The following is a 25,243-nucleotide window of genomic DNA, read 5'->3' as shown; positions in this document are numbered from 1 at the left end:
GGTTTTTGTAACTATCCCCAGGAGCTATTCTAAAAGCTGCAGTTAGAGTTAGTGACAGAAAATATTAAATCTCCATGACTGATGTCATTCTTCCCTTCAGAAACAGAGGAGAAAGTGAAGGGACTTTAATCTCAAAAGTGTGCTGGAGGCATCTGGCTGAGTGTTCACATTCACAGGAATGAGCACTGGCTATCTCATCTATTATGAGGCATAAATGTTGTAAAACGCTGTGGAACAAGTCCTTTAAAGGACTGTACAGGGATTAGAGGAGTCCTTGGGTTTCTGATTTTGAAGAGTGCACAAAAGACACTGTACTGGCCTGTGAGAAAGAAAAAAATACTATGTGCAGACCCCATTGTCAATAGGAAATTGACACTGTATTCTCCAGGACAACGATTTGATTCTCAACTTTTGAGATTTTTTTATAACATCTTTAAAATCTAACATAGCCCTTGAGAGTATTTTGACATCTTTTTCTGCAGAGACACATAAACAAGATGAGAAAATCCTTGCTTTTGCTCACAGAGGGAAGAACTGAGGACTCCATTACAGCATGCTGAAATAGTATGCAGAAACACAGCCATTGATAGCACCAGAGCACTAAATTCACATTTAAAGCACAGATTCACACAAGAGAGATCCATAAAACACCCCAAGTTGATCAAGCTCACTGCCCCAAAAAAAGGGAAGGAGAATACCACTTCTCAGATCTACTGTAAGTGCAGAATCTTACCTGCAGAAATATTGTCCCAGTAAGGGGACAGGAACTCGTAGTGACCCAGCTGTATGATCTGAAACAGCTCCTCTTGATCACGGTCTTGACTGCGGAAGGGAGGAAAACCGCAGAGCAGGATGTAAAGGATCACACCAGCTGCCCACATGTCTACTTCGAGGCCATAGCCTAAGGAAGAAGGGAGAAACCATTGTCTTGTTTTAGAAAGAAATCTCACAACTTCAAGGGAACTGTTTCTTGGAAACAGAATGAAAAGGAAACACAGAATCTCTGCTCAGTTCCTCAAAAAGAAGAGGTGATCAAATGAAAGAGTGGCTGGTACACCATGCTTACAAGCTGCCCATTATTAGCTACAGCACTCACAGAGTCTCTCTTTTCCACAACATGTTTCACAAACACTGTCTCACAAGGCCAGTGTCAACTGGGGACTAATTGAGAAAACAGGGCACGTATTTCTAAAATAGTCATCCTCAGATTCCCTTCAAAAAAGAACTAAGAGTGCCAAGTTTCCATTGAAATTGGATATAACTGGAGATGTGCGACCCAGCTCCACAGAACAAAAGCCAGAAATAGATTTGTTTGAGTCACCAACAAAACTGACTTCTTTTCAGGTTTGAATCTTTTTGGAGATGAAATCTTTAAAATTCCTTGTGATGCAAAACATGTTTTGAAATGTTAAATAATTTTAACATACATGTTCACAATGACTTTGCATCATCAGGGGATTTGGAAATTGTTTGGATTACAGTAATGAAAGGGGGCTGGATACTCTTAGGTTATAACATGAACTTTTGGTCATTTGCCCCCCTTCAGCTATTATTATCTATGATATTTTATGGCTTATCTGCTTGGAAGTCAGTGATATATTAGCACAGACACTAATAATGCAAATGTAACTGATGTCATGCTCGTGTTTGTTAAAAACTAAGAAGTTTCCTTTCCCAAATTACACTGCTAGCCAACCTCCTACCCTGAAAAGATATTTCAGTAGGTTGAAACATTCTGGACTACTTCCATTATTAGAAAGTCCAGCATAATTGAAAGATTTACGACAAATTAAAAATATATACACTCACCCTTCTCAGCAAGTATTTCAGGAGCAACATACGTTGGTGTTCCACAGACAGTAAATATGGGTTTTGTAACCTGCTTAGCAAGGCCGAAATCTGCCAGTTTCAGTGTAGTAGATTTATCTGCATTGTGCTGAACCTATGTCCAAACAAAATATATATACACGTTTAGTCCAGATGCATTTTAAAACAGCAAAATATAAAGGAAGCAGAAAATTAAACAGGAGGGAGTTCTAATAATAGTACTAATATTAGAAACAGTCTTCAGAACATGGCTCTTTTCCCCCATACACTAAGAGGGTGAATTTATTTAAGAGGATAAGTATTTATTTAAGAGCATAAGCAATTATGGAAAAAAGAAAACTTTGCTCTACAAACTCTGGCACACTGCAATTTCTAAGAAATTAATAGAAGGAACACAAAAAATAACTGAGAGTCAATTAAATGCAATTATTTCCTCTTGAGAAAATAAACTGTTCTTTTTTCCTGGGAAAGCAAAGAAGAATGCTGTGGACTTAAATGCAATGAGCCCATGTAAACTACTGATTTTGTTTTTTAGCCCCAGATAGCAACTAAGTACCAGACAACTGCTCAGTCACTCATCCCTCAGCTGCCCACAGTGGGATGGGAAGGAGAACCCAAAAAACAGTGGGTTGAGATAAGAACAATTCAATAATTGAATTTATTAAAGTATAATAATAATAATAATAATAATAACAGTAGGAATGGTAACAACTATAATGAGAAGGGGGACAGGGAGAGAGAGTCAGAGCAAGAGCAAGAGAAAGGAGTAAAACCCAAGAAAAACAAGTGCTGCACAATACAATTGCTCACAGCCCACTGACCCCCAGCTCAGCCTGTCCCCCAGCACAGCCCAGCAACTCCTGGCCAACTCTCCTCAGTTTATTTATTGATCATAATGTTCCATGGCATGTAATATGCTTTTGGGTCAGCTGCCCTGGCTATGCTCCCTCCCAACTTCTGGTACACGTGCCACCTGGCAGAGCATGGGACACTGAGAATTCTTTGACCTAGGATAAGCAGTGCTCAGCAACAACCAAAACATCAGTGTGGTATCAATGCTATCCTCATACTAAATCCAAAGTACAGCACTGTACTAGCTGAAACCAAGAAACATAGAAAGTGTATCTCCATCATGCTGGTCTAACAACAAAATACAGACCAACAGAAGTTCATGTTCTTTAGAAATTACTCTGCTACTCTACTTGCTGCCCTGAAACTAGGTTATTAATGGTCACCACACAGCAAGAGTTACAGAAATAGGTTCATGCAGAATGACCTTCTAATTGGGTCTTTTCAGCAGTTCTGATCTCCTACATCCACCTGGCAAGTAGTCAAAACACCTTCTCCAATTCTAATTTTGTATGCACTGGTCTTTAGCGTTACTTTATAAAGCAGTTAATGAAGGGTTATTTTAAGAAATGAAATGTTAATGACATAGACAGTGGGATTGAGCCCACCCTCAGCAAGCTGGCAAGCAACATCAGGCTGAGTGATGAGTTTGACATGTCTGGAGGATGGGATGTCATCCAGAGGCACCAGAACAAGCTCAAGAAGGTTGAGCCTTGTGAGGTTCAACAAGGACAAGTGCAGGGTCCTACAACTGAGCTGGGGCAATCCCTGGTATCAATACAGACTGTGTTATAGATTGACACCAGCCCTGAGAAGAGCAATTTGGAGTAGTTGGTGGATGAAAAACTGGAATGAGCTGGCAATGTGCAGTTGCAGTCCACAACACCAACCATATCCTGAGCTACATCCAGAGCAGCGTGGCCAGCAGGGCAAGGGAAGGGATTCTGTCCCTCTGCTCTGCTGAGACCCCACCTGCAGGGCTGCATCAGCTCTGGGGTCCCAGCACAGGAAGGACATGGACCTGCTGGAGCGAGTCCAGAGGAGGGCCGGGAAGGAGGGTGGAGCACCCCTCCTGTGAGGAAAGGCTGCTAGAGTTGTGGTTGTTCAGCCTGAAGAAAAGAAGGCTCCAGACAGAACTTATTGTGGCCTTTCAATAATTAAAGTAAGATGGGGACAGGCTTTTTAGCAGGGTCTGCAGCAATAAGACAAGGGGTAGTAACTTTAAACTGAAGGACAGCAGATTCAGACTAGGTGCTAAAAAGAAATCTTTTATGGTGAGGGCAGCAAAATACCGGGACAGGTTGCCCACAGAGGTGGCGGATACTCTATCCCTGGAAACATTCAAATCAGGCTGGACAGGGCTCTGAGCAACCTGGTCTAGTTGAGGTGTCCCTGCTCATAACAAGGGCTTGGGCCAGATGACTTTAAAGGTCTCTTCCAACTCAAACCATTCTAAGGTTCCGTATTCAAAGGCAAAGTCATTAACAATGCAGCAGTATAATTATATAAATCAGTATGCTTCATACCAGTGACTGACACTCAAATATTTTTGAGAGGTAAAAAAGTCATTAATTTCCTTTAAATGAAAAATTGTTTGTCCCTGGAACTATGGGCAACAAATCAGCAGCTAAAATGTCTACAAAAAAGCCAAGTAAACCGGGACTTGGTTTTGAATGGACAAACTGGAATATAATGTGACAGGTGTACTCCGTGCTTTAACACCTCATACTTCACCATCATGGCTGAAGAAAGCCATGATGGGCTTTCTCAATTCAGGATGGTCTCTATTATCACATAACTAATGGCACAGATGTTACAACATTTGCTCTTATACATTACAGTTGACTAATCCCCATTAATCATCTTTATGGAAACTGTAAGCACGCATCCAATTTTGATTGAGCAAGATGGGTTCAGACTTCTTGGTGGTTTTTATTCTTTTCTTCTTTTTAAGAGATAAAAAAGTTTTGCATTACAAAACAATACAGTGAAGCCTACTAATCCATTGTAACCTTTTTTTCAAAAAATTCACAAAAGTAGGAGGAGTGAGTGATGCCCCAGAATGCCATGTGGCCCTTTAGAAGGATCTCAAAATACCTGAGAGACAGGCAAGGCAAAACCTTTTGAAATTTAACAAAGACAAATGCAGGCTCCAAAACCTGGGCAGGAACAACCCATGCATCAGTACAGGCTGGGAGCTGACCAGCTGGAAAGCAGCTCTGCAGAGAAGGAGATGGGGGTCCTGGGGGACAAGAAGTTTTCCATGAACTAGCAGTGCCCTTGTGTACTCTTCTGGTTTTGATTAAGCAAAATATTTTGGCAGGGGTTTTTTGCTGCTCTTGCATGAAAAAATATTTTTCAGTATGAAACTGAAAATAAAGTTTACTACAACCATGCAGTCAAAACTTCTGCAAGAAGAAGCTGAAATGCCACAGCCATTTTCTGTATTATATTAGGAAACTATGTGACAATCTTCTGCTATCATGCGCTGTGGACACAAACTGACAAAAATGACCAAAAAATTATAAAAGTAACACTTGCTTTGTAGAACAACATGCATCTATAGAATTTATATTCTACCAATAGGGGTAATAGTAGTAAGATGTTACAAAAATTCCCAATTGAAATGCTCAATTTTATACACAATACAAAAATATGAGCATGAATGTATTTTCCTATTCTATATATATATATATATATTTTATTATATAAGAAAAGCATGTCACATGGAATTTCAACTCCCTGCATGCTATGTACTACGACAAACAATACTGAAACGTTTATATACAATTTTAGAAAACAGCAAGGTCGTGGGAAGGGTGGAGAACACAATGGTCTTAATCCCAAAATCTTCAGGAGATTTCTTGCTTTGTAAAATGCACCATTGCACTTTTTCTTTTCTCAGAATGTCAAACTCCTAATCTCCCATTACAGCACAAGGTGGCAACACAGCACCATCTGTTCTTTCAGGACAAAACCACTGAGCTCCCACTTTACTTCACAAGGGAGCAGGTAGGAACAGCGGGCACGGTGGGGATATTTCCACAGTTTTGTGACAATCACTTCAGAGACAGCATGTAGCCTGTCAGCAAGCCTGAAAATCTCACCCCAGAACCTCTCAGCAGCTTCACTAACACTGTGCTCAGAACAACTCAGCTCAGTGAATTCCCTTCATCCCAAACTTCCTACTGTCCGGTTTACCTTTCCATCAGCTGGCATCACCTTGAGCATGCAAATACGCTTCACTGTAGAACAAAAGCTTCTCAGCTTCTTTTTAATCATTCCCAAGGCCACACTACTTCCTCATAGCAGTATTGCAGAAATGAACAACATGCTCAAGAGAAATCAAACCCCTGACATCCACGGTATGCGTTCCATGCAATGGTGAGAACAAAGCAAAAATAGAGCTGCCTGCCTATAGACTTAATTGAGGAAAGAAGGACCAGTACACTTCACACACTTTCTATAGACAGCCAACTTAGGCCATACAAATACAGCATCTGGTGGCCTTGGGACTACAGGCAGTCAAGTCAATTGCACACTACTTACTCAAATACAGATGACATGTCAGAATATTAGAATATTGCCTGAGGATTTCTAGCTATGCCAGCCATACAAGAAGAAGATTATAATATAAGGGCAAATTCATCTTCAAAGAGAAAAAGAAATCTTTCTCCTTCTTGTTTGATTTCATATTTACCTTGTGAAATTCATCAGTGTGTTTAAGATAATGACTTAAGACATTAATAGTTCTCTGTATGCACATGTATATGGTAGCACAGATTCTTCCTATGGACACCATGAAAGCCAGTTAGCCCATGTGACATTTTGTATATGGAAAACAGAAAGAGCTTAAGAAAAATTACTGCTTACACATTTGAGTTTCAGACATCCCTTGCTGCTAGCTAGAAGAATCTCTATGAAAAATCTTACAGAAAATTCTGGAAGTTATGACAGGTAAGTGGTTAAACAGGAGTTTGACTCACATGCACTCAGGAAACTGGCAGTGCTTTGTATATATGTAAATAGTGTTAGAAAATAGACAGTCCTTTGTATATATGTAAATAGTGCTGGAAAATGGACAGTCCTTTGTATATATGTAAATAGCGTCTCAAAGTTCAAAGGCAGAAAGGCTATTCTTGAAGTTCTCAGACATGAAAACTTGCAAGACAGAAAAAGCTGCAGGGGGGGCAATCTCAAATGCATAAAAAGCTATAACATTTATGAAATTGAGTGTTGAAGAATTAGTACATTAGCATGTGAGGGAAACGTACAATGAGATGAGTACACAATGACAAATACAGCCCTCTCCCTTCCCCCTAAAAAGGGGTGACTTTATGTCTTTTACAGCTACAACATGGAACAACAACACCACATTTTGGGCATTAATTTCTCACAAGTGAAGAAATGCCAGCAGCTGTAGAATTAAACAGTCCCTTACCAAAAACCTTGCCAGAAAATCTTGCTCCATCAGGTAGCATGAAAGAAGTGACTGGCTTCGTTTGTGAGACCAAACACACCACACTGCCCATCCTTGGCAGCAAAGGTTTCCTTGCTGAACACCTAGTCCTAGATGAGGTGATTCGGCTAGCAGATGGGAGGGAGCCGTAGCAGCTGTCTTCACACCAGCTGTCAAACAGATTTTGTTTTTGTAGCGCAAGTCACCACCCTTCTGCCTCACAGCTACGCTGCGAGGAGCCTGATCAATGTGGGCAGACACGGCAGTGAAAGAGGGAGGGGAAAAAGCAGAGAGGATGATGGTGGCCTGGCACAGAAGTTTATAACTAAAGCAAAGTTCCATAAGAGAAACTGAAGTGCAATGAAGTAATAGCTACAACCAGGTTTCCAACTTTCTCTTGTGCCAATAATTTTACAGTTTACTAGACTCAAAGTATATTTCTATCTTTTCTTCTGTAAGGACAGAAATGGTTTTCCTTCTTTCCCTAGTTGCTAATTTTCATGAAACTTAGGGAAATATTTTTTTGCAGATTGCTGCTTTTTTGTCATCTCTTATGACAATTAACCAGTATGTTTAAAAGTCATTAGGAAGAGGGTTAGATTCTCACACAAAGCAGGTTCAGAATAGACATACACATTTCCTTAGTAAAACAGACCAAGGATCCTTACTCTTCCACTTTCCATTTTCTTGAAGGGGAAAAACAGTAGATGAAGACTACAAGATCACCTGGCCAAAAGAAGACCCAAAGCAGGACAAACAAGTCAACAGCCTAAAAGTACACACTTACATTTTGACCTTTGTGCACAAAGTCTAGGTAGACTAATTCAAATTTAAACATTCTCAGTGTAAAAAGAGGTATCCCACAAACAGGGACATCTCTGCAGGATGCTGGAACTTGAAGCACTTTGCTTCATCTCCTGATGCTCCTGCTCCACCAACAGCCAATGAACCCATGACATTTGCTTCAATGCTGTTTGTTACAGTTCAGCACTGGCTGATGGTAAGATTAGTGGCAGCTCTCCTTCTTACTTTACTGCCCCAGCCACTCTAAGGAGAGAGAGGCAGCACACTAAAAAGAAAGAAACCCCAGAATCTTGCTCAAATGGACTGACTTTACAGGAATACTTATTAGATAGCAAGTGACCTATCCAATACTATCAAGACCTTATAAACTCCTTTGCATGGTTGAATAGATTTGCTTTTCAAAAGTATACTTTGTGTACATGGTATCTAATACTGGTGTGCACAGAAAATTAATAGCAATGTGAAACTAGAACAGGTAAAATTTTATTTCCTGCAGTGTTTAGGTAACACTGTTCTTGTATGACAAAATACCTACAGTCTGGGAGCTGCTCTGTCCTTGAAAATTGTATTCTGACTTTCAGAAGGGGCAACATGATATTTCAGAGCTACACAATGCTGCCACTGCCCAGCATTCTCTATTTTGCAGTTCTGTGAACTAAATGTGAAAACAACTGGAACAGACCTTTATCTTGCCCTTCTTTGCTTATCTACATCACTGTAATGATTATGTACTATAGGGGGAAATGAAGCATCAGATCTCAGGTGTTTCATTGAGCCCTAGCTTATTTTCAGCAAATAGGAAAAAGCAGGACCTGGTTCATAATGTAAAATCAGCTTCTGGAAAAAGCCATGCATTTCTATGTGAAGTTTTGCTCAAACTTTGTGCAAACAAAACACAAAGGCATGGCCTACAAGCCCATTTCTTTCTGCAAAGCAGCCAGTTGCATTTACTTCATTCAGAGTTGCATTCCTTCTTTTATTTACAGAGAGATCACACACCAAAGACTTTCATTAAACTAAGCAGGATTCATAGCAGGACCTAATAAAGATGCTATTGCTTAGTTTAAAGGTTTGGGAGCAAACTGTTCCAGCCTTGCCTTGTGCAGCCTCTGCATTATCCTTGAGGCTACACTGCTGCTTTTCTCCAGAAATTCACACTGATCTCTGTGCAAAATTAATTCTCTTAAAAGCACTGAATGGCCCACAGGACTATAATAATCTATTACTTTTTTTGTTTGGCTAACCTTGAACTTCCAAAAAGTTGATAAAATCCAATTTTTTAGAGGTTGGCAAATACTTGCTATTTATCTGTTTATCAGGAAATCTGGAACCCTAATACAAAAGTGTAACACACACTTAGGGAGAGTTGTTTGGTGTTAGAGTCCACAATGTGAAGTTCTACAATTGTGAAGTGTCAATACTACAAACATTTCTATGCATATTCACACATGTCAATATCTCTATATCAGACTTTAGTGCTGGATGCAAAGAATGCAGCCTCAGAAATGTGATGGAAACAAGAATTTTTCTCTTTGGCATAAGTTACTGTTTGAGCTGACTTTAATGATGTATTCACCAAAACATTTTACTGTCAGATCACTTCAATCAACTGCATAACATTTCTGCTTCTAAGCAAAGAAATTGTCACAAGATAGAAATCATTATATTAGAGGACTAGCACACTAGTCTGCAAGATATACAAATGCAGTGGACAAAAAGTCCCACAAATAAATAAGATAATTTAGCAATTTTAATAACCTTTAGTCTACAAGGAAGATGCTTTATGATTCATCCTTTGACACCTAAAAGTCAGATGCTAAGTACCCCTGAACATCTGATGATTTTTACTTTAATTCCTTTCTACCACCACTTCTATTTGCAATGCACAGCAGATCTATGTAAAGCAAACTGCAATTGTAATTTCACTCCAAAATTGTGTCCATTTTTTTAAACAGTCCTGCCACAGCACATTATTTCTGTATGGGATTTGCTTAAAACAATTCAAAGAACCGTAATTGGAAGGAAAATAAATTCAATTCCTGCACAAATGCAAATTTTTGACAATACTTACCAAGAGATTCTCTGGTTTGAGGTCCCTGTGGACAATGTTCTTGCTGTGAATATAAACCAGGGCTTCACACAGGTCAGTGATCATGACAGCAGCATCATGCTCTGTGAACTTCACACTTTCTATGATTGCATCAAATAAGTCCCCTCCTGGGACATACTCTAAGATTAAGTAGATCTCAGCTTCTGTCTCATACACCTCAATTAAGCTGACTATATTGGGATGAGAGAGACTCCGAATAATGAGGATTTCGCTTTCCATCATGTCCTCCTTCCCCATCAGCTTGGATTTATCAACAATTTTCATTGCATAGATCTGATTGGAATCACAGTGGCGGCATTCCTTCACCACTGCAAAGTTCCCATCCCCAATAGTTCTGCCAATCTCATAGTGCTTTTCCACATCTGTTCTGCTTTTAATGGCATGCCTCCGGCTTGTGCTTTCCAATCCCTGAGTTTTGTTGTCCTCCTTACTCACCCTGCGCTCCCCTGTCTTTTCTCGTCGAGTCACGTCACTCTCTCTACATGTGCCATTCCCCTCTCTTCTGGCAGCTTCCTCTTTAGCCCTTTGTCCCTCTCTGCCCTCTCTATGTGTTTTAGACATTTTCTCAGCATCTTTCAGAGCGTCTTTCTTTAGCCAACCATTATCTTCCTTCACCTCATGAGATAGCTGGAGCCCTTCTACAGCATTCTTCCTGATTTTTACTACTTCCTTCCCATGGTTTTCATGCTTCTCGACATCCCTTTCTTTCTCAATGTTCCTTTTTTGTTTCTCAAGCCCTTCATTGACAATCCTTTGTAGAGGCTTCCACATCCTCCTACTGCCATTATCTTTCCAGCCAACTTCCTCACCCTCCAGACAGGTTTCGGGAGACTTTCGGCTGTTCCTGACTTTTGTATTTCTTTCCACGTGGTACCTCTGACACACGCCTGTGTTCAAGTCTCTATTCTCAAACGAGGCCTCAGCCTGCCTTTCCCTCCGTAACTTTTCTCTGGCCTGCCTTTCCTGTTCACACTTCTCACACCTCAGCACCTCCTCAGAACTGTCTTCTAAGCCTTCCTCAGAACTCCTCTCATGCTTAAGGTACCTTTCACTTTCCCGTGTTTTCCTAGAAGGCTTCACTCCATGCTCACCACCCCAGCTCTCTCTAGTCCACTTTTTTTTGGTTCTCATTTTTTCCTCTTGCTTTGTCTTGGTTTGACTTTTTCCTTCAGGTCCAGCTACCAGCTGGGAAGACAAGCCATCACTGCAATTCTTGGTCATTTCTGTCTCATCAAAGCCACTGTCTACTTTTGAGGCCTTGTCATACAGCCTGCTCTTCAGTTTTTGGGACTGCTCCTCATTTGTCTGAATGGCAGCACTGGCAGCATAAGGATTTTCAGGATAAAGTTCTTGTAATACCACCTCCAGGTCCTTCAAAGTGAGGGGCTCCTTCCCCATAGCTATGAACGCATCGCCTTCCCGGAAGAACTCAGAAACGCTTCGGATCTCTCTGCCTCTCAGATTGTACAGCTTTCTCACACGGTCGTTCTTCCAGCGAGGAAATCCCAGAGCTTCTGAAATGTCAGCCATCAGCTGCTCAAAGGTCTGCACTGATCTCCTGTTGAGAAGCAAGGTTATCCTCCGGAGCGTGCGTCCCCCGGGTTTCACCACTGTAATTATCCTTGGCTTCACAGGACTGTGCTCTGAATGTATCGTGTGAAAACCATTGTGGGGGCTGAAAAATGAGGACCTGTGGCTGCTTTCACCCAAACATGGTTTTTCATAGTTTCCACGACCAACAGGAGGACAAGTCCCATGCAGCTTCCTCTCTTTTACTTTTGAGCCTGCGTTGCGTGGCAAATGGTCCAACAAGCCTTGGCGTCCTAAGGCAAACAAAAAGCAGAAATATTTATCATTTTGCATCATCAGACCTCTTGCAGCAAGTTTTCTACATGTCAGTGCATGTGACCTCAGAAAGTAAGGATAGGTAACTTCAAGCTTTATAAAGAACTTTTAGCTACCATTAAGGAGTATCTCCACATTGTTGCAACTCCGACATTGTCAACTTTGTGAGAAAATCTACATTCATTTTGTGACAGGAGAATGTCATTAAAACATAATAATATTGAAGAGAAAAAGATATTTCTTCTAAATCCTCACATCTTTCAGAAATCCTCAAAGACTTGCATCCAGATTGTTTAGTATTCTCTTATTAATACATCTCCCATAAACTCACTCAATTCCTTTCTGAACCCAATTGCAATTTTGGCCTCTGTAAACCCTGTGGCGACAAGTTGCACAATTACACTGCATGAAGTAAGATAAACTAATTACTTGTGTTTTAAAATTACTACCAGATGGCACTCTGTATGCAACCTTACATTTTTATAAATAATTATCTTCTCTTCATTTTCCCTGGACCTTCTATAGCAAGTTAAATAAATTCTTTTTAAAAAACATTACTTTTGCTATAATTTTTTCCGTAATTTTATAGGTCATCTAACAGCAATGCAATTTAATCTTTTGCCTTAAAGAAAGGCCATCTTATTTTTGTTTGATGATTGGAGTCATGGTTTTCAAAATTTTGGGTTGACTTTTTTATTCTAAAAATAATGTGAAGTCACACAAAGTTCTGAGTATTCTCTGGGGACACTGACATTTCATCTTAGAACATCATCCAAGAAAATGGCACCATTTGTTACGCATAATTGCAAAACAGAAGAACTGAAAACATAACATATGGTTATGGACAAACCAAGCCATAACACAATTCCCTGTCTATCAACAATAAACTCAGAATAAAAACATCCCCCAAAAGTATTCTAACCTGTTGTACTTGCTAGGATTAAAACCTGCTTACAATGCATTTATTTTCAGCTTCAAGAAATGTACTTTCAGAATGAGATTGCAGAGTGTTTCCACCTCCATTTAATAGCCTTGCTCTTCAGCTGGGTACAAACATTCAGTACATACAAGCTAACAGGACCAGGACAAAAGGAAACAGCCAGAATGTTTAACAAATCATGACAAAGAAATTTCTGTACACCAATGGCTTATCCCCCAGAAAATCAGGTCCATTTTCATAATTACTGTGATTCTAAAGTCAAAGTGCAGGGGCCAAATCCTCAAAGGAAAATCTGCACATATCAGCATCTCTCTTGGTGTTAGGCTCATGCCTACTACATTTTGGGTTCCAAGTGCAAAAAGCCATTTTCGGTATTTCACGATACATATTTTTATTTGTCCTTCCCTTCAAGGCATAATAGAGTGAAGAAGAAATACACCTCCTTTCCTAGAACAACAAACAAAAGGGAAAACTGCAGAAGTGCTGCAGCAGAGCATTTACTTGCGCCTCCTCAAAAAATACCCAATAGGCCAGGGCTTGATTGTGGAAATCACAGGAGGAGACACAACTATAGAATCCACTCTGCTGTTGCCTCTGCTTGATGCAGGATGATGGACACTTCTTGGTTGTAATACTCTCACCAGCTAAGCACTGTGTGCCCCCCAGCATGTCCTGTAACTCTTGGCTTCATTTTCTTCCCCTGCCAAATGAGATGTTCTTCTCCAAACAAATATTACAAAGGAGCCCAGCTGCCAGCATGCTGATTGAAGACGTAAGCATTATATAAGAGCTACGTGTGACTAATGCTTGGTGGTTGTACAGGTTATTTCTGTCTTCATTCTGCTTTTTAAGGATGATCTCTTGTTATCAAAAGATGACTACGTACGTGTTAGTGATTTCTCAACATTCACGTATTTACATTCCACCCAGAATAAAGCTTGCTGTGAATGGAGGGAAAAAAAATCAGCTGTAATAACAGTTCTCTGAAATCTAAATCAACTCCACAACATGTTAGTTACTAGGAACTAAGGAAGCTCTGAATTTAATCAACATTTCCAGGTTCTTGCGTACCCACTGCCATCAAAGCTTTATCTTGCTTATGGGAGCTGTGAATGACATTTTTACTGCTCATAATCTTGGTACAACATAAAAACAGTGATGCACAAATAATGACTTTTCCCAGAGATTATGTTCCTCCCAGATATGCTGCTATTATCATATCTTTCTATAAACCATTGATTTTAAGTGCTTGGTTGTACTGTTGATTGTTTCCATTACCCAGGCATCAATTATGTTTCCTTTCCTCGCTAAATTGGCTAAGCCTTAAGGAGAACACAAGCTTATTTTTTAATTCTGTAACTAATGGAGTAAGAGCAGTTTTATGTCATTATTAAGAACAATACAGGAATGCTTTGTTCTTTCTAAACTAACTTGATTCCTAGCCAAAAACACTTTGACAAAAGCCACAAGTTGATATATAACAATGTTCCTTGTAAGAGTAGAATTGCATATTCTTCTATGATGAGAAAGGAAATAACTGCTTAAATCACTGCATGAAAGAATCTTCTAATATTTTCCAAGAAAAGGGGAAGTGTCAAATTTTGTCAAAGTGGTGGTCACAATGACTATACATTACATACAATTAAAAATTCACTTCAGTTGCCTGTAACAACTATTTCAGTCATAATTTCTGTTATTTTCCAGTTATGCTATATTTAACTGATACACAAGAAGCAAGCCTCAATCTGTCAGGAAAGCGCATATGCTTAGAGCGGTAACAAGCATTTCTAGAAAGCCTTCAAAGGTCACACACATACCCAAATCCTATAGCTACAATTTATATTGCTTCAAAACCTTGTTTCCATATTTATATACAAGTGGGAGAAGGAGGAAGAGGGAGGTGGTATGAGAAACACACTTCAATGAGTTCAAGCACTGGCAAATTATACCTCTGTGAATAAAATGTGCTTTTTCTTTTGCTGTCCTCCTGAGAGCTAATGATTATTAAATATAAATATTCCTTAGAAATGTTACGATGGATCGATGAGTGTGTCTGGCTTTATCTGTATACACACCTATCCATATATTCTAGCACATTATGGATTATCAGTGGTGCAGCAAGGCCAAGGAGCATGCTGAGGCTGCTGCTGTGGATGGCCAGGGGCAAGGCAGCACAGCTGGTCACCCGACACTGTGCACATGGGCACAGGAAAACAAAAACTAGAGCCCATGGAGCAACACGGAGCTCCACATGATGAAGACATGATGGTCTTGTAGGGCAAACACTGACACCAACTCTCTAGAGAAGCATGGAGGATGGAACAAACTGCCATTTGGGGGCTCAAACATGTAGCAGAAGCAAGAAATTTAGCACCTATGACCAAAGAACAGATGCTCCCTAAAGAGCAAATGTGCCCCCCTGCAGGGAGCACAGCTTCTGTGACTCATTTTTAAAATTTACAAATCACTTGTGATCATCACAGTCCATCCCACTGTGGGGTTGGGAAGGGTGGGAAAACACCGGGAGAAGTCACAAAAATTCCTCTAGAAGACATTTCCTTGGAGTGTTTTGGATCATAATCTGGACATGGAGTAAAATCAAATGAATTCTGAAGACTTAATCTCCAAAGAAGTTGTGTATACAGAGCATCAACATCTATATCTTAAGGAATTGCCTGGCTACACCAGCTAAAACAGCAGAGTAACAGGGTTTGCCAGAGGTCACCCACTACAACTAAAAACACATTGCTGCCATTTGTCTTTCAAAACTTATCCTTTCCCTTGGCCAGTCCACAAGCTTTTGTTCATTAATTAAAATATTGCCACTCAGCTTGCATTCTTCTTGGCTCTCCTGCAGGATATCACAGTTTCAGTAATTAACAGAATGGTTCACCATTCTGCTATAAAGTCACAGGTTGAAGGGGAATTAAATTTTTACAGGGAGTTTTACAACACAAAACAGAAGGCAGCAGTGAAATAGGATCTAGGCACGGCATTGCTGTGAATAAGATGGTGTTATTTGAGCCCTCCAATTTTTTTAGAAGGCTTCCACTTACAAAAGCAATTATAAAAATGCCCCAAAGCATTAGCAGCAACTAAACTTGCACATGACAGAAACCCTGTGTCTGGGAGTTGTTTTGATATACTGGTCCAAATATAGGATAAACAAAACTCTGCTTAAGTGGGCAGAGAAAGGACAGCAGTATAAATGCCTGTTTTTTCCTTATGAAAATTCCTGCTGAGGGCATGAAAAACAAAGACCATAGGGGGAAAAAAGGAAATGATCTTACTTGGTACCAAAAAGATTTGATTCCTTTCACAGTACTAACAAGTATCTTCAAGTACTTGAGTATGAAGAATGCCTCTGGTACTGAACTCGGAGCAGCTCACACAGGTTACCAATGTGCATCAGCAGTCAGCTCCAGGATGCAATCCAAGTCCTCTAGAAATGTGCCATCTTGATCTCCTCTCCTTGCTGTAAATTATTTAAAGCTGCAACTTCCAGGGCTAGTGCACACTGTTAGTGCCCAAGACTGAAGCAGTAACATAGCAAGTCTTAGTTCACTAGATCACATGCACAGAAACAAAACATGATCGCAGGCATCCTTTTACAGCAAGTAAATTTTACATTATCTACAGCCCCACTGCTGGAAACACTACTGCTGAACTTTTCTCTCAAGACTCATACCCTATCTTTCCTCCCCTGCCATGTTTTACATCATTTTAGGGCAGAGATTTTGTTTGAGTCAGGACTGGTGGTTATTTCAGCAATAACACTTAAGGCAGACACACTGCATCAGTTCTGACCACATAAAACCCTGAGTAGAAAAAGTAAGTCAAATTTCACAAGGGCTGGATGAAGAGAGCATCAAATGTCTTGTTACTGTTGCTGTTAGTTGGGCAGTTGCTGTTAATTCCAGCCTGAGCCAGCTCAAATGCTCACTCAGTTCAGAGGCTTGGAATTGAAAATAGAAAAGGGAACCTAGTGAAGAACTGAATGGTGAGGATAAGAGCAAAGAGGAATTGTGACTGCAGAGAAGGAAGCCAATAGTGCTATAGTCAGGTACTGTCTGACACACTGTAGTTCCTACAAACTTTTATACCTGCTGATAGCAATTCCCCTGGCCTTTACTGACACAGTTGAAGCAGATGGAGATTGTAATAGGGAAGCAGTAAAACATGAAAATAAGAGTGGATCAAGAAGTCAGATAGAATGCCAAACTTAGACAAAGAGATGGGATTGGAAGTCAGCAACAGAACTATCCTCTAATGGTCTACTCCTCTGCAATTCTCAATAAAGAACATCTACCTGCTTTTGCTGTCACTTGCCATATTAGCTTACACCAATTTATATTTTTTTAAATAACAGGAAGAACTACATACACACAAAGAGGGGAATACATTCAGAGAACATTAGCAAGGTCCTCAGTGAGACAGGAGAAAATTAAGAGTTATCACTCACATCCTGCATTGCATCAAAAGCAGCATGGCCAGCAAGTGCAGGAAGGTAGTTTTCCCCTGCTTTTCCATTCTCATGACACCTGGAGAGCTGCACCCAGCTCTGGGGCCTTTGACACATGAAGGATGTGGACATGCTGGAGAGCAACTCCAGTGGAGGGCATGACCATGGCCAAAGGGCTGGAGCACCCCTCCTATAGAGACAGAGTGGGGGATGTTCAGCCTGGAGAAGACAGCAGCTCTGGGAATATCTTAGAATGGCCTTTTAGTACCTAAAGGGACCTAGGAGAGAGCTGTAGATTGATTTTTACAAGGGCATGGAGAGATAGGATGAGGGGGAGTAGCCTTTAACTGAAAGTGGAGATTCTTAGATTAGATATGAGGGAGAAATTTTCACTGTGAGGGTGGTGATACAGGTTATCAGAGAAGCTTTGGGTGCCCCATCACTGGAAGTGTTCAAGATGGTGCTCCGAGCAAGCTGGGGGCAGTAAAAGGCTGCCCTGCCTGTAGCAGAGGGCTTGGAACTTAGATGATCTCTGGGGTAACTTCCAACCCAAGTAATTTCTTTTGTGAATTCACTTCCTCCTTGCATACAAGACAGTTTAGATATACACACAATTTTTCTTGTACACTGGACCCTCTTTTTCAGGTAAACTGGATTAAGGCCTGTGTTGTAGAGAAAATTATGTAACTGGAAGAGCTGAAAGTGTGTGAAAAACAGAGGAAGATCAGTTTCTCTGCTTAGGGCACTGCAGCCCTGAAGAACTGGATTCTGTCTCAACCAATTCCATTGAGTTTCAAAGCAATAGACTTAATCTATACTTTCCAGAGAGGATCAGAGTCTGGTAGCCAAAACAAGATTCTGAGACCTGGTTCACAAACCTGCTCAGTGTTCACAGCTGCAAGGGCATATACTGGAAGAGGTACTTCAGACCACAAGATAATATAACACAACACATAGATAACATTAAATCATCCTGAAATTCAGGACCTGGGCATCTCAAGTTGCTTTCTTGCCCAGATTAAAGTACTTTTGACTTTATTTTCTGCACCTTGGCTGCCACTGAATGCAGTACAAACCTTCCCTTTGGAGGTATCACAGACAGGCTAATTCATATTTGTTACTGTAGAAATAACCATGACAAAAAAGCCCAGAAGCAACTAAGCCTGTATTAACAGCAGGGCTGAAAAACCACACAGCAGGAGGCATGAAGAGCCAGGGTAAACAGTAGAGTAGAGGCTCATTAGGAAAGCTTTGTCCATCACATACACTGATGGAGACAGAGTCCCTGGGGATAAATAAAGCAGCACCTGATAATGCAATAATGCATACATCTTAATGCATAGGAATATGGGTTGGGGGAACAGCAGTTCTAATCAATAGTCATAAAAGCTTGACTTTGTAACCTGAATAATATTAGATTTTAACTACCTGGCCTCATAGAAATAGACTTTTTAATACATTGAAGAAATACATCAAATAAGCTTTACGTGCTCAGAATACACTTGATGGTAAGGCAGTTATAAACTATACTAGGCAATAAAATATTATTGTAAAGCATATGGTATTATAAACATAGTTTACAAAACAAAATAAAAGATGCACACTCTTTTTAGAGACCAAAGTGTATTTTATTCAATTATGTTAACTGAATTTGAAAACAAAAACAAAACAAACCACAAAAAAAAACAACCAAAAAACCCAAACAATCGTATTTGCATTAATTCTTATCCACATTAGCTGCTGCAGCAGAAGGAAAACAAAATCATGTTCAATATCATTTATCAGCTGGATTCTTTCAAAAACAATTTTAATAATATAACAATGAAAAAAAAAAAAAGGGGGGGGGGGAGGAGAGAGGGATCAGTTTAATTTCTATAACATCCCTTCTGCTACCCTAATGGGCATTTCCAGTCATACTCATGCCAGCACTTCCATGTCTGATATGCACCAGCGTAGGGGAGATCAATCACTGACCCAGTCTAACCCAATTTGTAGAAAATGAAAATCACTCAGCGGTTCAGACAGTGTTCTAAGTTCACTGAAGAAAAACTAATTTGGGCTCACATACAAAAAGAAAAAAAAAATCAGAATAATATCTCTATCTCATAAATATACAGTCTTAGCCCTAAAAGATCATATAAAATTAGTATGATGGGATTCCAAGTTCTTTATCTTTCACAATTTCACATCAAGCATGCTTAAATTCACATGCAATATTATTTTTCCTTTAACTGTCAGCCCTGCAAACTCAGCTATGTGTCAAGTTGGGTTCCTTCTGTCCCACACGTCACCAACAGAACTAAAGTTTCTCCCGGCCAAATGTGTCTGCTCCCATTAGGTGAGTTTCCAAAGTGTCAGCTGTAAGGAAAGAAAATGTTCTTAGTGGCTACACCTGGACTGCAGGACCACGGGAGACATGCACCTCTGGCCTCATGAGGGCATGCAAGAAGACTTCAAAACTTTGCATTGTACACCTTATCTTCAGCACATTTGCTTTTTATTTTAAGAACAAACATACATTGTGTTATGCAAACTGCAAACCGGAGATCCCTAAATCCTTCAGTCCCATAAGTGTCCATTCTCATTCTTCCCCAGTCTCCCACACTAGAAAGAAAGAAGCGAGTCTACTCTCTTCCTCCGGGCCCTTTATCTCACTCCCTTTTTGGGACATAGACCTCAGAGTTAATGGGAGACCCTGGAGGACAAAGAGCACCAGAGCAGCTAAAATCAGACACTGCAGCAAAGAAGTTCCTAAGATGAGAGAAGGACTGTCTAGAATGACAGTCCGATGGAAAAACTTTGCACTTCAGCAGAGGAGGGAGCCTGAGGGATGCCCACATTGGAAAACCCTCCCTCGTGGCTAAGGGAGCTCTGGACTTTTCCATTCTGAGGACTGATGTGCCTCTGTGACACCCTCAGCCCCAGTGTGTCATCCCACAGCCAAACACTTGTGGGAGGCTCAGCATGCCACCACATGTGACCGTATTTACTGTGTGAGAATCACGATGGAGAAGTGACATTTAGCAACCACCTTTCCTTATTTCTCCTCAAAGATAAACTTAGAGTTTGCTTTGCCTTATTCCCCCCACCCCCTTCTCCCTCACTAAATGTTCAGAGCCCCTTTGGAGTCTGTGCTGGTGTTCTCCTGCCCGGCTCCTCCAAGAAGGGAGCAGCAGGGATGGGACTGCTGCAGATTGCTCTCTGTGTTACACTCCCCCTTCCAACCTTGCAACAGTGCTTGGGCAAAAATTATTTTCCCAGGTGCTTTATCTTCTTCCCCTGCAGGCCCACAGCCACCCCACTGTACCGCTGCAGGTTTTCTAAATCAAGCCATTTGTAATTAAAAAATAAAATATTTACAGCAAACACAGATGGTTCCTGCCATGTGTTAGTGTTAAACTGAGCTGAATCACACCCAGAGCAGCAGATGAAGGTAAAGATTTCATGGAGACTGGTAATGACTCACAAGTGCCATCATATTTACTTTTTTTTGGAGCAGAATCCCACTTTCATTATCTTCTTTCTGACATTTTAAGGGTAGCAAATTAAGAAGCAAGCATAAAGAGAAGTCTTGTAGAGAAGTATACAGATGCATAATCTGTAAAGAACTATGTGAAATGTAAGACTGCACGTGAAATGAATCAGTGCCTTTGGAGGTGTGAGGCTTGGTTTAAGCTGCATAAAACCAAAAAAAGAATATTATGAAACTGCTCATTTATTTAATTTCTTTCAAAGATGACAGGCTGTGTATTTTATTTGGAACAGGCATGGCTGCTTCCTGTAGTTTTCCTGCTTTAGGGTTTGCCCCAGTAACCAGGGAAGTCACTTCTGCAGTCCAGGACTTTCCATCAAGGATCTTTCAGGAGAGGGGTAGAACTGACAGAGGGAAACAAAAACATCTTACACAACTGTGGCATTTGCCAGAATCCATCTGGCAAAGCCCTCCATGTGCTTCTCAGGGCTCACTGTACAGGGAGCTCTTGACTGTTGATGCTCTTGACTCCTGAAGTACCATATATTTCAAATTAATTATTCATGTTTCACTACAAAGTAAGCTTTCAGCTGCTTTTTAGTCCTGTTAGCCAACAATGCCTCAGTCAAAGGAGCAGGATTCTGTTTCTTCTTGTGGGAGACATTATTTGCATTGCTTCCTAAATCTCAACTTGATGACTAATCGGTTGCAACTGAGCAAACCCAGTGAAAATAAAAGAGCCTGCAGAGGTGTCACTGAGAGTTTAATTAAGCTTCCAGATCCTTTACTACCAATAACCTCGTTGCATAACTAAAGGAAAGACCCACCAGAGTCTGATTCTCCATCTGGTTTGCAAAAGGGGAAATCACACAGAACTTTTCTTTGTAAATATGGCACATTTAAGAGATGTTAACTCACATACAAAAGCAGAATTCCCAACCCCATTATTACAGAACTACTTTTTCAGAAGAGATTCATATATTGAAGTCAACATTGCAAAACAAATTGTTTCACAGGACTTCTAAAGGAAGATGGGTTTCTCAGGGAAAACTGTAAGCCAGCACTAATTAGTCTCAAAAGCATGATGACAAGCAGATCATGATTTTCACATCACCAGACATTTCCCAGCATTTCCATTAACTACATTCTTTGGAGTGATGAGAAAACTAAAACCTGGAGAATACGTGCAGCCTAGCACTATTGATGGAGTGGGAGATGGTGTTTTCAGAGTGTCTGCTGAGAGCTTCCTCCACGAACATGTGGCACAATTGTTTTGTATTCTTACAATAATTAGACTGTGTAAACAATGCTAGCAACAGAGAGAAGATGGTAAACATGCCTGACTTTCACTTGCACTGAAAGCCAACTACTGCTAGGTAAGGGGGACAATGTGCAAGCATTACCAAAACTCCAAATTTACATCAGAATCAATCAAGGCAGTAACTCCCACTCTTTTTTCAAAACAATGAGTTTTTCAAAACAAGGAGTTTTTCCTCATTGTTTCCAGAATCTAGTGAACACTCCAAAAGGACAGAGCCCATATCCTGAAATTGAGAAAAACATGGAAAACAGCATACTGTTATAAAGAGAAATGTCACATTCACCTCTTCAACTACCATATTTTCAGCTCTGATCCAAGTTGCATTGAAGCTAATTAAAAGTTTCACATTAGCTTCAGTGAGATCTGAGGCAGCTAAAATCACCATACTGTTCTGATTCTAATTATATTTACAAGAAAGATTCTAATTTTATTTACAAGAAAATCTATGTAACACTAATTCCAAATGTTGTTAAATGTCAAGGAATCATTAACTTAAAGGAAATGAGAAAATCAGTGACAGAAACCAATTCTATTCGCCCTAGAGCTGTTGGAAGAGAAGGAAGGACCATGAACTTCCTTTATTTTTACAAAACTATAGATGTTTCTGCAGAAAACAAACCAAGCTAGGTAATCCTGGAAATGGGGAAATGAATCCCACACAACTTCCCTTAGTCACCACGCGCTGTAAGTCCAGCTGGTGCCAAAATCGTGACGCTTTGCGGAACATGACCAGAAAAAGCAGCAGTGAAAACAGATAGATACAAAGCTTGTAGTGACACTACCAGATACATTCAAAAAAGTCAGCCTAGCACGCCCAAGGGAATTAACCTGAGTATTAAAAAAACCCAATCTAGACAAGGTAACTTAAATACCACTCAAATTCAGAGGTTGGAACAGCTGCCACTAACTTGAATTAAACCAACTTATCTTTGCTGACAGTTTAAGTCCAATTAGCCAATTCAGGATAATAAGTCACAGATGGAGATTTATCAGAAGCTAACTCTCAGCTGATGTGCCTGAACATCCTACAAAAATTTTCATGGAAAAGGTCATGCTATTTCAGAAGATCCACACCCATTATGCTGCAAGAAAGGGACTAAACACAGCAGGATCAGTTTTATCTGGAGAGCTGAAGGGTGCCTTCCTGAGATACAAAATTCAGTTACCTCTTGAGAAGAGCATGAGTCGCTATAATAACTGCACTTCTACTACATAAAGCAGCTGTAATATGTTTTGTAAGCTTCATTTCACTTGCTGACTGTTTTGGGAGTCTGCTGAGTTCTCAGCATTTCAAAGTGTCAAAACTGCATTCACATCACAGAAAAAACCACAAGAAGCAACAACAGAAAAAAAGAGGGGCTAGAAGAAAAGGAAACAAGAAGGTGGAAGACAAACTTGTATAGATGCATGTTTTCATGTCTCTATATAAAATTAATATCAAAAGCATGCATAACAAATTATCAGGTTCAAGGAGAAACTCTCAGTTTATACTCTCACACAGGATGGGTTTCAATCTTAATGCTCAGAGGAAGGAGCTAGAAACTTTTTACACTATTGCAAGGCATTGGGATTTTTTGTTGGTTTGGGGTTTGTCCTTTTTTAAAAAAGGAAACCTCTTAGTACTCAGTGCAGCAAAAGTTTCAGTTTATGGGGCTGTTCTCAAGTACTGTGTCTCACAACCTGAAAACTGCTCCATTAGCTCAAACCAGTGGCCCGTCCTGTCCTGCTGACACTGCATACTCAATGTACCCTGAGGAAGGCAGAAAATAATGCTGCACAGGGAAAAGTTATGGAGTAGTTCTCCTATAAATACCTGCTCAGTTATTAAATAGAAGCAACTGATATAACTACAGAAGCCAGGGGATGCAAGGGCACAGCCAGCATTCTCCCCGATAGAGGTCTGGCTACCACATATCACAGAGCATCTCCATCTGACACAAGAGCCCTCCCCACTCTGAGCCCCTGCCTGTAACCCGTGCACCTCCAGCCGTGGTGATTTCCCAGCTGCGGGAAGATTGATCAGCCTCGAGCGGGTTTTAACACACACTTGTGCAATGCTTTAAAGCCCTTACACTGCATTCTATTCACTTTCCTTTGCAGAGCATCAGTGTGCTCTGAGCAGCCCGCGAGCATTCGCTCCCAGTGAAGTACTCTCATGCCGACTATCAGGAGTGCAAGTTACTTCAGATCCTCAATTTTCACGGCAGCACAGACAACACCGTGCCTGCCTTTCCGAGCGGCGAACGCTGAGTTCGCACTCAGCCTCCAAAGCTTGCCCCGGTACCGGCGGCGGGCTGCCGCGGCGGCTTCCCAAAGCAACCCGCTTCCTTCCCAGCCAGCCCACTCCGCTAGTCCGCCCTACAACACAAAGCTGTGGGGGCGAAGGGGCTCCTCTTGAATCCAAAATACAGCAATTAAAGGAGCACGGTGAAATAGCCACCCCAACTCCGGACCTTCCGGGACCTCTCTCCCCCTCCAAAGCCCTCGGGCCGAGAGGCATCCCACCTTCCTTCGTCAGTCTCCAGCCCTATTTTCCAGCCCAATCGCCCGCGAAAGCTTCCCCGCTCCCCGCAAGGACCTGGGCAGGAACTTCGGCCGCCGCCCCGCGTCCCCCTCAGCCGGGGCGCCGCGCCGCCAGCTCGCCCCCTCCTCCCGGAACCTCTCCGAGCAGGGTCCTGCTGGGGCGGCTGCCCGCGGGGAAGGGGCCGAGGGAAGGGGCTGAGGGAAGGGGAAGGGGCTGAGGGCAGCGGCACTCACCCTGGCAGTGGCAGCAGGCGCCCGCCGCGGGGTGGAGCGGGGGCGGCGCGGCGGCCGGCATGGCGCGGGGGCTCGGCTCGGCTCCGGCCAGGGGCTGCCCGCACAGCTCCGCACGCTCCCTCCGCGCCGCCTCCCGCCTGCCAGGGCAGTCGGGGAGCGGGAGAGAGGCAGGGAAGGAAGGAGGGGACCCGGCGGAGAGGAGAGGCGGCGCCGCACACCGGCGGTCGCACCCCCGCAGCCCTTCCCGGGCTGCCCCGCCGGCGGCACCGCCCCGCCGCCTCAGCGCCCGCCCGCCCCCGCCCCGCTGCTCGCCCGCCTCCCGCCGTTCCCCAGCGCCCGGCTCGGCCCCTGCCGCCGGGGTGTCCTCGTTTGCCCCCCAGCCGGGTGCCCGCCCGCC

At 41.7% G+C, this 25,243-nt stretch overlaps 1 protein-coding gene across 1 annotated transcript in view; it reads right to left on the bottom strand.

Annotated features, from left to right (window-relative positions):
* Positions 1-25,010, bottom strand: part of DCLK3 (doublecortin like kinase 3) — a 31,162-nt gene extending 6,152 nt beyond the window's left edge. The window contains exons 1-4 of the mRNA XM_058029625.1: positions 24,847-25,010; positions 10,011-11,872; positions 1,810-1,942; positions 734-901 (exon numbers count right to left, since the gene is read on the bottom strand). Of these exons, the coding sequence (XP_057885608.1) occupies positions 734-901; positions 1,810-1,942; positions 10,011-11,872; positions 24,847-24,907 (2,224 nt within the window). The 5' untranslated portion in view covers positions 24,908-25,010. The remainder of the gene's footprint in view (positions 1-733; positions 902-1,809; positions 1,943-10,010; positions 11,873-24,846) is intronic.
* Between the last annotated feature and the right edge of the window lie 233 nt (positions 25,011-25,243).

Source organism: Melospiza georgiana, chromosome 1, assembly GCF_028018845.1.
Source record: "Melospiza georgiana isolate bMelGeo1 chromosome 1, bMelGeo1.pri, whole genome shotgun sequence".
Classification (NCBI taxonomy): Eukaryota; Metazoa; Chordata; class Aves; order Passeriformes; family Passerellidae; genus Melospiza; species Melospiza georgiana.
This window is presented reverse-complemented; position numbering and strand designations above follow the sequence as displayed.